The sequence below is a fragment of the Onychomys torridus genome, chromosome 1 (genome assembly GCF_903995425.1).
Source record: "Onychomys torridus chromosome 1, mOncTor1.1, whole genome shotgun sequence".
Taxonomy (NCBI): Eukaryota; Metazoa; Chordata; class Mammalia; order Rodentia; family Cricetidae; genus Onychomys; species Onychomys torridus.
Window position 1 is genome coordinate 134,684,879 of NC_050443.1, and position 13,280 is coordinate 134,698,158.

Below are 13,280 nucleotides of genomic sequence, written 5' to 3' on the forward strand. Positions count from 1 at the left end.
TCATGATTGTTTATCAAGACAGCAGTAAAATCTAAACAGAAAAGCAAAATGGAATGAGAGCAGATTTGCAGTTCTAGCTCTTGGTCTCCTTCCTCCCTCCCATTTCCTCTTCCTTCTCTTCGTGTTCTTAGCAGACTTGCTGGGAGGAAGGCCATCCCTTCTCTGTTCTGTCATACTTAAATATCCGGAGTGGGTTTTTGTGTTTTTAATGTTCTTTGCATTATTGGGGAGTGGAAAAGGACTTGACAAAAGGCACTTGTGTTCAGAAATGTGACATTTTTAGATTTAGAAATGTATATTAAAGATGGCAAAGATTAAAAAAAAAAACTAGAAGAAAACCATCTAATAACAATAATTTGTTGTTTTTCATGAGTGACAGAGAGATGACTCAACTAACCAGGCCCCGGAAATAAACACCGTGGATACTGTGGTCCAGAGCATAACCTGTGTTCTGGTCTCCCAAGAATCTGTTGTCTACTTTTGCCCCAGTTCCAGACTGGAGAAAAACGTGTTAGGCGTTAGGTCTTCGCCTCTTGTTTATTTCGGAAACGTATCAGTGTAAGGGTATAGCCATTTCCAGAGTGTGGGATGCATTTCAAATATACCTGGTGAGAGGGCTTTGTCAAGTTTCAGTTATTTTCCAGTGATGCAGTTGCCCTTGTTCCTCAGAGGTGTAGGGCTTCAAGTCACTGTTCAGTAAATTTATGCTCAGGGGCTTCCTAAGATGTGAATAGGTTTTGAGCTCATTTGCCTTGAAATGGACTGTCACTGGTCTCACTTTCTAAGGGTCCTCTATAGGTAGCACTTGACTTCCTATGAGTACTTCTCCCAGCAGGCCTTTTGGGGTCTGCAGAATCCAGGCCAGTGTATAATTTGTTACCCAGGAGACCAGCATAGGAGTGTGATCTAATGTGCTGCTGCCATTTCCATTCCAGGGACAGGAGAGAGTGGCAAGAGCACCTTCATCAAGCAGATGAGGATCATCCACGGGTCAGGATACTCCGATGAAGACAAGAGGGGCTTTACCAAACTGGTGTATCAGAACATCTTCACAGCCATGCAGGCTATGATCAGAGCTATGGACACACTCAAGATACCGTACAAGTATGAACACAACAAGGTGAGTGAACTCATTGGAACAGTTGGCAGAGTGGTTCATGAATGGTGTCTTAGCACTTCTAGAATGGACCCGAGGTGTTCGAAATGCACTCTTTCCCTCCCCTTCCTCCCTGTCCCCTCCCCTCCCCCTCCCCTCCTCCCTATTTCTCCTCTCCCTCTATGCCTCCCCTCTCTGTATATGTTATAAAGCAAAAGATAGCCTAACCGTTACCTGGCCTGTTTGATACTAGTTACAAAATTGGTTCTAGCTTTTGGGATGCTGCAGCACTGTGGGGATTTCCTTTGCTATTGCCTAAGTGTTACTTAACATTGAATGGGAAGTTTCTCTGGCTATGGAAGGAGCTGTGGACCAGATGGCATAGCACTGCATGTCTTTTTATAAGCCTCACTCTATCCTAAGGATTCCAAACTCAGGAAGCAGCTTTTAATAAATTGCAGTAAGTTGCATACTTTTACCAAATCAAGATTGATTTTTTTCTTGAGTGTAGGTACCCATTATCTTGTCTTTGGGAGTTCTTTATTAAACAAACATGTTTACATATTGGTGAGCTGCTTCTGACCACCCTAAGTTGAGTGAACACATTTTAGGATTTTTTTTTGAACATACAGCGATCTAGAGTTTGTTTATTTGTAAATAACATCTTGTTTTTTCTCTGAATACAAGTGTTCATAGCTAATGATAAAGGAGATTGTCATTTAGTAAAAACATACTTATGCAAAGTGTATAACCATGAGATTACTTCATTATTGAATTCTTTCTAAAAGAGTGAATTTCCATCATCTTACACAGATATACTCTTGATTACATTCTCTGTCTTGGTCTGGAATTTGGTTGTTAATAAAAAGGAAGCAAACCACTGCCTGGGAGTTAGCATGGCTAGGGATTTGTCGGAAACTGCAGCTTGGAGAAGATGGTCTGGATTTGACAGTTGGTGGTGTCCTGCATTCCTCTTTTAGTCTTTATATGTGCATGCATTATCTCCTCAGTCAGACCACAAGATACCTGCAGGAAGCAAGCGTGCTCCTTGGTAATATTTCCCCTACAACATGTCAGGAACAAAGCAGAGGCTTTTGTTTATTAAGTAGAGTACTCCAGATAGGGGATCCTGATATCCCTTTGCAGCTGATTTGTGATTTCTGTGAACTGTCCAGTCAGGGTATCAGGCAGTGTAAAAGGATCTGTAGTCTGTCCCATTGCCAGTCTCGGCAATAGAAAAGCACCCAATATGATGCTGTTACATGAAAAGAAATGATGTTGAGGACTCACCCTGTGCTATGCTGAGCTCACAGCTCCATTTTTCCTTTTGTTCTGTTTTGAGCATCTCTGATGTGGAAATCTAAGATCTCAAATGTTATGGTGCTCTTGTGGAGGGTGAAGGATAGTCTCTCCCCTACCATGTGAGTCCTAGGGATTGAACTCAGGTTGTCAGTATACATGGCAAGAGCCTTTACCTGCTGAGCCCTGTTTGTTGACCCCTGGTGTAATTCAGTAAAATTACTAAAAACAGAAAAGAAATCTGTGTAAAATTTGCACCAGGCTCTGTACATACCATAAGCATTAAAGAAATAACTTTTTGTTTAGATATAAGTCCCATCTTACAGATACTTGTGTATGTACATATGTTACCAAATCCAAAACCTCTGAATTCTAGAATGTTTCTGGTATAAGCATTTCTGACAAGGGATTCTCAGCCTTACATAGTTTCTGAGTTTATTCTTGGAAGTTCTGATGACCACGCTCATTCAGCAACTAGTTGACTTCTAGCTCTCTTTGCCTGAGTAGCTAAGGACTTTGTTTTTATTATGTTTGTTATCATGACACCTGTCTTTCCTTTTCATTTGGGGTGGAGAGGTACTTAGAGGACCAGAACTAAGGTGTCTAAGAATGAGGAAGGACAGTCCCAGGAAGGCTGCTCAGTAGGGTGGGGGTTGGGGGTAATTCAGTCAGTAAAGCATTTGCTTTGTGCCTAAGAATAAGGAAGGACAGTCCCTGGAAGGCAGCTCAGTAGGGTGGCAGCCGGTGGGGTGGGGTGGGGTGGGGTGGAGTGGAGTGGAGTGGGGTGGAGTGGAGTGGGTGGGTGGGTGATTCAGTCAGTAAAGCACTTGCCTTGTACCCAAGAATAAGGGAGGGCAGTCCAGGAAGGGTGGCAGCGGCGGTGGTGGGGGTGAGGTGATTCAGTCAGTAAAACACCTGCCTTGCAAACATGAAGATCTGGATTCACTCCTCAGAATCCAGTTGAAAATGCTGAGGCATGGTTACACAAGCATACAATCCCAGCAATGGAGAAGCAAAGACAGGAAGGATCCCTAAGGCTTCAGGTTAATGAGAGACCCTGAGAAGACTAGCAAGGTTGTCCTCCGGTCTTCACACTCTGATTGCAATCAGAGAAGCAATGGAGAAGCAACCAGTGACCACTTCTCTCCTACTACTTTCTGTGTCTCTATATGTATTCTGGGTCCTCCAAGACCTCTATGGCTAATTCTAGTCACCCAGTCACTAACTCTGATTCAAGATTAAACTTTATTGGAAATCTCGGGAGGGTCAGAGTTCAATCACAATATCATAAAAACACTGCATACCCACACCTAGTCATAAACATTTGTTAAAAATGGAGAGTGCCACGTTAAACCCATTTAAATTATTCTGAAATTTTTGCATTACTTAAAAACTCTCAAGATCCTCAAAGCTATTTTCCAAGAAAAAGTAGCCACAGTTCTGAAGGCTGCATTACTGTATTCCTGTCTTTGATCAACTGAATAAGAAATTGCTACTTTAAAAAATTACAAACAAATAAAACCAAAAACAATACAAGGGGATTTTCTTAGTTCACGGAATGACTATGGGCTGAGCTGCGCTATAGGAATTTCCACCTATATAAACAGAACTATTAGTTCCAACTATAAGCAGAACTAATAGACATATGTTTTAATATGTTTGTCTGAAAAGTCAGATGAGCCAGAGAATTGCAGTCTGCAGAAGCCAACAACTGGCTGAGGAAGTAGGAAGAAACCTTTTGAGGGTGTGAGCTGACAGCAGGCCTGAGAAGCTGAAGAACTGGGCTGGGGAGAGATGAGCTGCGGCCAGTTTCAGTCTTTGATCACTCACTTCAGATCCAGATTCCTGGGAAAGTGTTGGATTGGCCTAGTCTGGATTCTTTGCTAGCTCTTTAGAAGGGGGAAGGAAGTCTGGTTAATGGGATTGATAGTCCCTGGGGGAAATCTGGGTACTGCTGGTGGATGAAGGAGAAGGATTCTGGCTTCCAAATCTCTATTGCAAAAGTGCACTGTCAATTTATAACATGAAATGACATGTGAATTCTGTGTAGATGCAAGCCCTCTGAGTTACTTAGCATTTACCCTAAAGTAAAATTTCTTATTCTGAACTTACTTTAGGTTACAAGATGCGAAGGGGCTCAAGAGGATGGTGAGTCAGTAATAGCTGTATATGTGACAAGTATATACCAGCTTTTTACTCCAAGCACAGAAAAGCCAAGCAATCTTGAGATTGTCATAGTTGATGTGAAACCTTCGTTTCTTTATAGTTGGACTTCAGTTTTCTTATATGTGGAAGTGGGACAAATAATAAGATGGGTTTAAAGTTCAAAAGATAGTGCATATGAAAGTATCTTTTACAATTTTGTCAGTGAGTGTCAAGTCAGTCTACAATGAATTGTCATCATGGGGAGAATAGATTCTGCTAACATTCCATCTTTATGTCTTAGACAGCATAAATGAATTTAGGAGGTGTCTACAGAAAAGCTGGCCTCTGCCATTGTAACGGGATGCCAAGGGAGGCACAGCACTCCTTATCTGGATGAGTTCTATGTTGAAGCAGGTGATGGACTAGACAGCCTGACATCCCTTCTTACCCTTGTCCTCATGCTGATCTCACTGTTTTAAAATCTCCAGGAGGCAGCTGTGGTTTGAACTCCATACTGCAATATGAGGCTCCTACCTTTCTTGAACTTTGTTCATTTTTGGAAAAAAAAGAAGAGAAAAAAGACATAAACTAATGGATTTTGTTTAGATGGTATTTCTAGCTCTTCAGTGTTTTCCCTCTTTCTGAGTTCCATAAATAAAGTAAATATGTAAAAAATATTATTTACATTTTTGCAGGGGTTTTTAGTATTCAAAGTTCAAAATAAGAGAAATTAAGTGTTGTTGGCAGCTTGTTAATGAAGATCTTTGAGAATTTTATGGTTTCCTTAAAACAGAAAAAGAAAAAAAGATTTGAGGGACTTTCATGACTAATTTGATCAGTCAGTCAATTTTTTCTGGGCTTATTGACCACTTTTCCCCAATTCTCTCTCTCTGTGGGAGTTGAATTGATACTGAATCTCGTTCCTATAGTTTAGTTTATTGGCATGTGTAGGTTTGTATGCCTCTGTGAGTGTAGGTGTACGTGTGTGTTTGTGTGTGTGTGTGTCTGTGTCTGTGTGCGTGCACACATGGGTGCACATGAGTACCAACCCTTGGATTTGCAGAGACCAAAAAAAGGCATTGGAGCCTCAGAGATAAGAGTTAAAAGCTTTGCAGAATGCCTAGCTTGTTATGTGTTGCTGGGAACTGATCTCTGGTCTTCATAATTGTGTAGCAAATGCTCTTAACCACCCTTATTATCAGTTTAAAAAACTCCTTTCTGTAGCAGGAATCTTAAAGAGTCTTATTAATAAAATCAAACCTGAGGCCAGTTATTGGGGTGAAAGCTGGATAATCAGAGAAGCAGAACAAGCCACAGCTTCCTCAGCTCGCCAGTTCCTCAGCTGATTCTGTTTCCTCAGACTGGAAGCCTCTGAGTCCTTATCCAAATCAATCTCAGCAGAATTGTGCTGCTCAAAAGCCTAAAAGCTTAACCAGTCAAATGCTTCTAGTTTCTGGTCTTCACGCCTTATATATCTTTCTCTTTCTGCCATCACTCCCTGGGATTAAAGGCTCACTTCTTGGGATTAAAGGCATGTGTCACCATCCCTGGCTTTTTCTAATGTGGCCTTGAACTCACAGAGATCCAAAGGGATTTCTGCCTCTGGAATGCTAGGATTAAAGGTGTGAGTGCCACCATTTTCTAGCCTCTATATCTAGTGGCTGTTCTGTGCCCTGACCCCAGATAAGTTTATTAGGGTGCACAATATTTTGGGGAACACAATACTACCACACCTTTCTATAATCTGCATCTCTCCCTTTTCCTAAGAATTGACTTATTTATTACATGAACGGAGCGCATGCTTTCTGTAGTGTGTGGGGAGAGGACAACCTGTAGGAATCGATTCTCTTTCCACCATGTGGGTCCTGGTCATCACACTCAGATCACAAGGCCTGGTGGCAGGTGTCATTTGTCACCTGCTGACCTATCTAACTGGCTCCTTTGTTTTCTTTTGAATATGGATTAAAGGCATGCGACACCACTGCCTGGCTTCCAGATCTTTTTTTTAGCTGGAGTTAATCCAGTTACCAGGCTTGCCATACTCATTTAGGATTAACATCTGAGTTGGTTTTTATCAGAGAAAGCTGAGTGAAGAAAGAATTCAGCAATGAACTAACAGTGACTTTTCTCCCTTCTGTATTGTTACTGAAGTACAACTTATATACAGAGGAGCATGTGTGTTCTCAGCAGTGAGTCTCGAGTATCTCCACCCTGATTATGTCTGCACCTTAATCTCTAGGTCTGAATCAGCACACCCAGCACCTTAGGCTCATTACCAACCTAGGGGATCACCTCCTTGATGTTTAAGGATATTTAGTTTGGCCAGTGTTTCAATCTTTATGAGCAAAGGCACACAGGGTATGATCTTTGGTATCTGTATTTAAGTCAGATTTGAGAGGTTCATTTATTCTTATTTCTGATAGTAATGTCCCATAGAACTTTGCCTGGTGATGAAGATATTTTTTCTCTGTTTTGCCCAATAGATAGCCACATATGTGTAACTTCTAGTTTTATAACTATTCTATAGTACTTCTGGTATATGTTTCCTTTAATAATGTACTCAAATGTTTATGATTGTCACAAATAATACAAATACAGGTACTCTTGAAACTTAGAAAATGTACATGTAGTCAATTCTAGTGCATATATATCACTAAAAAGTTTTCTACAACATACCAATTTATATGAGCCTTGTCTGTAAAAATTGTAGTTGTTCAATATCTACAGCACTTGGTATTGTCTTGCTGATGTGGTGGCTAGTTAGTATTTGCATGGTTTTAATTTTCATGTCTCTTTTTTCTTAAAATTAAAAAAAGTATATTTTATGTATGACTGCTCTGCATGTATACCTGCATGCCAGAAGAGGGCATCAGATCCTATGATAGATGGTTGTGAGCCACACTATGGATGCTGGGAATTGAACTCAGGACCTCTGTAAGAGCAGCCAGTGCTCTTAACCCCTGAGCCATCTCTCTAGCCCCCTTCATTTCTTTGATAATTGTGTTGAGAAACTTTTCATGTTTTTTTGTTGATTTTCTTGAACAAAAACACATAAACTTTTACCCTTGATCTGTTGGATTATCTGATTTATTATTGCTTTGTAGGACTTTTTTATATGTTAAGGATACAAGTCTCTGCTTAGTACATGAATTTGCAAATATCTTTTTTACTTTCTGGCTTGCTTTTTATTTTCTTACTAGTCCCTTCAGTGAAAGTCCTTGATTGTCCAGCTAGTCACCTTTTCTTCTCCCTTCAAATTAGTCCTTTTCAAAGTAATCTTTGTTTACTTAAAATTCATATAAATAATCTAGACTTTTTCTAAATTCTTTATTTTTGCTTTTTCCATTTAAATCTAAAATAAACTTCATCATATATTGTAGATTACAGTGTGAAATAACAAGCCATGTTTTAATTTTTTGCATGGCTATCTATTAGCCCAGCTCATTTACCAGACACTACCCAGGGCAGTGCAGGACCACAGTTATCACACATGTCCTGATGATGTGCATGCAGACCCCACCCAGGGCAGTGCAGGCCCACCGTTGTCACACATGTCCTGATGATGTGCATGCAGACCCCACCCAGGGCAGTGCAGGACCACAGTTATCACACATGTCCTGATGATGTGCATGCAGACCCCACCCAGGGCAGTGCAGGCCCACCGTTGTCACACATGTCCTGATGATGTGCATGCAGACCCCACCCAGGGCAGTGCAGGACCACAGTTATCACACATGTCCTGATGATGTGCATGCAGACCCCACCCAGGGCAGTGCAGGACCACGGTTATCACACATGTCCTGATGATGTGCATGCAGACCCCACCCAGGGCAGTGCAGGCCCACAGTTATCACACATCTCTTTATTATGTACATGCAGCTCTTTCAAGTTGGCTGTTCTGAGCCATTCATTTGTTTATCTTGTGTGTCTTTTTGTCAGTATTAAACTCTACTGATGATCAAGCTGTGTACTGAGTTTTAATATTGGACAGGGTAAGTCATGTGGTTTTGCTCTTCCTCTCTGAGGCCATACAAAAGCTGAGTCAATTCCCTTGTAGTTAAAGGTTTTTTGGTTTTGTTCTGCTCTCACCCCACCCCCACCGCCCACCCCTGCTGCCGAAAAAAAATTTAACTTGTTAGGCCTCCTAGGCAGAACACAAATACTTTTGAAGCTTACTCTCTATTTAAAAACATTGTCCCTTTTTTCCTGAGGCCTCTGAGTTAGTTGCTGTTCAGCTTATGTTAATGTATGGCAGAGTACAAGGTCCTTTATTTTTCCAAGATTAATAACATGACATTAAAATAATCAGTTACATCACTTCTGAAGGTTGATGGAACATGCTTTGTGCCTTCATTAGTATTCATGGGGCCATGTTGATTGTCTTTTTTTTTTTTTTTAACCGTTTTTTCATTTAAATAGAGGAGAAGCTGGGCTCAGTGTAGTGGGAATCATTTTCTCCCTCCAGCAGTGTCTTTTGGGCTGACATTTCCTCTGCAGCACCCAAATTAGCTGATGTGTTAGCAGGATCCTTTCCTGTTTCCTGTCTCGGGTGTCCACAGCCCTTGCATTGAGCAGGTTCTTCTGGATTTTCTTTCTTTGCTGTGTGATCTCTAGCTTTTGTGGAGTAGGCCACTTTCTGTGGCTCAGTGGAAGAGTTTAGGTTAAGTGAGAAGGGAAGAAAGCTTCTTTGACCCTTGTTAATTAAGGCATTTTGATCTGCTTTTTAAACACTTTATTTGTATGTTGTGATACAGTTTGTTTCTGACTAGGCAAAAAGCCCTAGATGTTGTTTAGTTTGGTTTGATCTGGCTTTTGACTTTTGAGATAAGGTATATTACTTCCTTTTCTATTGTTGTGATAAAATACTGTGACTAAAGCACTTCATAGAAGGAAGAATTGATTTTGGCCTTGTGGTTCTCAACTTTCCTAACACTGGGAACCTTTAATACACTTCCTCATATGGTGCTGACCCCCAAACATAAAATTATTTTCATGGCTCCTTCATAACTATAATTTTGCTACTGTTATGAACTGTAATGTAAATACCTGATATGCAAGGATATCTGATACGTGACCCCCAGGGGGGTTGAAGCCCACAGGTTGATAACCATTGTTGTAGAAGGATGAGTGACCATCACTGTCATTGCTGGGAAGTGTGGCAGCAGGCAGGTAGGCATGATGCTGGAGCAACAGTGGAGAGCTCACATCTCTAACTACAAACAGGAAGCAGAGAGCAAAGTCAAAATGACAAGTCATTAAATTCTCAAAGCCCTCCCCAAAGAGTGCCACTAACTGGGGCCTATTTATGAGCCTGGCAACACCTTTAGAGGTGCTGTTATTCAAACTGCCCTAGATACCTTAAACCTATGGTAATCCTCATACCGCAGCCTCCTCCATGCTGTTGGGAACTATTGCATGCAGCAGAAAAACCCTAGATACTCGGCGTGCATACACTCATGCACAACCAGCTCATGTGTACACAGTTTATTCATGTGGGAATATATATGTGCAGACATTCGGGCCTAATGGGCTCATGTGTACACTGTTTATTCATGTAGGAATAAAGCTGAGGACAGACAGAATTCTCCCTCTGCTGCACATAAACAGCAACTGCCTTTGGATAATGTTTCCTCAGCACAGTATTTGGAGCCTCTCTGCATTGCGGCTCTTCTCAGTGTGTCCACATTATCTACATCCATATCTTAGGTCAACTTGAGCTGATGCATTATTTAATATAGTATGACCAAGGGCTGGTTAAAAGGACTTACTGCTCTTTTAAAAATATACTTATTTATTAAAATTTTTTTCATTTTACATACCAACCCCAGTTCCCCCTCCTTCCCCTTCTGCCTCCTCACCTCTCTTCCACTCTACCCCCACCCACTCCTAAGAGTGGGTAAGGCCTCCCATGCCATCAACAAAGTCTGGCATACCAAGTGGAAGGAGAGCCTAGCCCCATTGTATCAAGGCTGAGCAAGGTATCCCACCACAGGGAATGAGCTCCAAAAAGTCAGTTCATGCACCCGGGATAAGTCCTGGTCCTGCTGCCAGGGACTCCACAAACAGATCAAGCCACACAACTGTCACCCACATTCACCTAGTTCAGTCCCATGCAGGTTCCCGAGCTGTCAGTCCAGAGTCAGTGAGCTCTAACTAGCACTGGTCAGCTGTCTCTGTGGGTTTCCCCATCATGATCTTGATCATCTCCTCCTCCTCCTCCTCCTCCTCCTCCTCCTCCTCCTCCTCCTCCTCCTCCCTCCTCCTTTTTTTTTTTGAATGTGGAATGCCATTTATTGAAGGAGGGAGGAGGTCTTAAATACAGGGTTACAGCACAATGGGAGAACCCCAGAGGGCAGAAGAAGTTCGCTTCTGATGTTTTTTGTTTGTTTGTTTGTTTGTTTGTTTGTTTGTTTGTTTTTTGAGCTGAGGATCGAACCCCCAGCCTTTCGCTTGCTAGGCAAGCGCTCTACTATTGAGCTAAATTCCCCACTCCCGCTCCTGATGTCTTACAATCTTGTATCTAAGCAGTGAACGCCCAATATGCTGGATACACAGACAAGGAGTTTCCCTTAAGCATTCAGGAGGGTGGAATCTCACAGGGAATTAGCATAGGAAGGAGGACTTACTGCTCTTACAGAGGACCTCGGTTCAGTCCCCAGCACTCACATGGATGATCCAGGACCAGAGGATCTGACACTGTCTTCTGACTTCCACAGGCACTAGACACACATATATGCATGCAAGCAAAACACTAACACACAAAATAAATACATCTGAAACAAAATTTAAAAAATTAGCATGACCAGAAGAACATTACCCAAGGACAGAGAATGGGCTTTTAATAAAACCTTGCACAGCATTTAGCACAGAATTTGACTATGCTGAATGAATTAGTGAATGAATGGACATTTGTTTACTATGGTAAGTTTTGAGGCATTACTGTGTAGTATACTACTTAAGAATACAGTTAGTGGAGTCAAACACAACTTTACTTGAAACTGACTAAATTGAATTGCCTTCTGATATTAAACAAAGTAATCTTTCGATTTGTTTCCTTACTGACAAAATAGTGATGATTTTAATTCCTAATTAACAATGTATTATAAGAATTCTTTTATATAGTCTATGAAAAAGCAAAAAATGCTGCCCATTGTTAAGAGGGATGGTCTTTCATATAGCCATTCAGCTACTATATACTAAGTGTCTCCCATCTGCTCAGCAACAGAAACCTATCAGACTCATTTAAAAAAGAAAACAGGAATGGTATTGAAATACCTAGATATAGTAGAAAAATTCTACTTTAGCAATTTCTCTCACAACTGCTGCCTGACCTGAGCAGAATGACTTGACTCCTGACAACATCCTCTGCATGAGAAGCTGTGCTGGTGAATAGTGTGCTCTGGTGGACCTGCTGCTGCAGCTGCCTCCCAGCCCTGGGCTCGGGCCCAAGTATCGGCAGCATCTCCTTGGAGCTGCTCTCTGGTCACTGAGGATGTGAAACCCGTGGTGGTTCTGGTATTCAAGGGTGGTGGCTCCATATAAGCCACACCATGTCCTCCTGACCCTGGAGCCTGAACTCAGTAAGGCGAAGACAGTGATGCCTCAGCATGCTGAGTGGGAGAAGATGAGGAAGAGAACAGTCTGAAGGTATTGAGAAACTGAAATTAATGTAAAAGGTAGATTCTTCATGTTCAAGTTCCTAGCTGCTCTTGATTCAGGGATCTCTGTAGTTAGAGTTTTCCTGCCTGGCACACAGTCAGGACAAATCTCTCTTACCCGCCAGTCCCACAGTCACTCAGACCCAACCAAGAAAGCACACAGAAACTTACATTGTTTAGAAACTGTATGGCCGTGGCAGGCTACTTGTTATCTGCTTCTTCTATCTTAAATTAACCCATTTCTGTTAGTCTATACTTTGCCACATGGCCTGTGGCTTACCAGTGTCTTTACATGTTGCTTCTCATGGCGGCGGCTGGCGGTGTCTCTCCCCAGCCTTCTACTTCCCAGAATTCTCTTCTCTCTTGTCCCGCCTATACTTCCTGCCTGGCCACTGGCCAATCAGAACTTTATTTACACAGAGCGATATCCACAGCACTTCCCCTTTTCTTTTTTTTTAAGGAAGGTTTTAACTTTTACATAGTACAATTATATATAACAAAACAATTATCAAGCAAGAATTACAGTTACAATATTAAAGAAGATATCCTATCTATCTTATATTTGTGAGTCTAAGGTTTTTATATCTAACTTATCTTTTATCATAACTGAGGAAATTATAACTATCTAGTCTTCAACCACATCAAAGACCTCAGAAGGATATAATATTACCTGAGAACCAGGAGAAGGATGCAAGCAACTTTTGGGAGTCTTACAGAGTAGACAGAGACAGCTGGCAGCCTGGACAGTCACCTAATGTTCCTTTGTAAAGTTGAGGCATCTGTCTTCAGCCCACAGGGCTAGAGTCTCTTGGTTATTTTTCTCAGTGTCCTGTAGAATGTCTGGCAGTTTCCTCTGCGAAGCAGGAACCTGAAGGACCATTTTTTCAAGCAAAGTTCAGTGGTCACCTTTCTATGGGTCCTGCATGTCCAGTTAATCAAGCAGTCCAGGCAAGAACAGTTTCTTGCCCAAATGGCTATTTTTGCCAAGGTGAAGATAAGATATAAAGTGTCTTCAATGCCCATCGTTGTCTCTGAAGTAAATTGGTGTTGCCAGGAGCAGACATGTCTCACTGTCCAGAAAG

The 13,280-nt window shown here is 41.6% G+C and overlaps 1 protein-coding gene across 1 annotated transcript in view; it reads left to right on the forward strand.

Moving 5' to 3' along the window:
- The window catches only part of LOC118596111 (guanine nucleotide-binding protein G(q) subunit alpha), a 260,430-nt gene that overhangs the window by 98,992 nt on the left and 148,158 nt on the right, over window positions 1-13,280 (forward strand). The window contains exon 2 of the mRNA XM_036206854.1: window positions 936-1,120. Coding sequence (XP_036062747.1) covers window positions 936-1,120 — 185 coding nt within the window. The remainder of the gene's footprint in view (window positions 1-935; window positions 1,121-13,280) is intronic.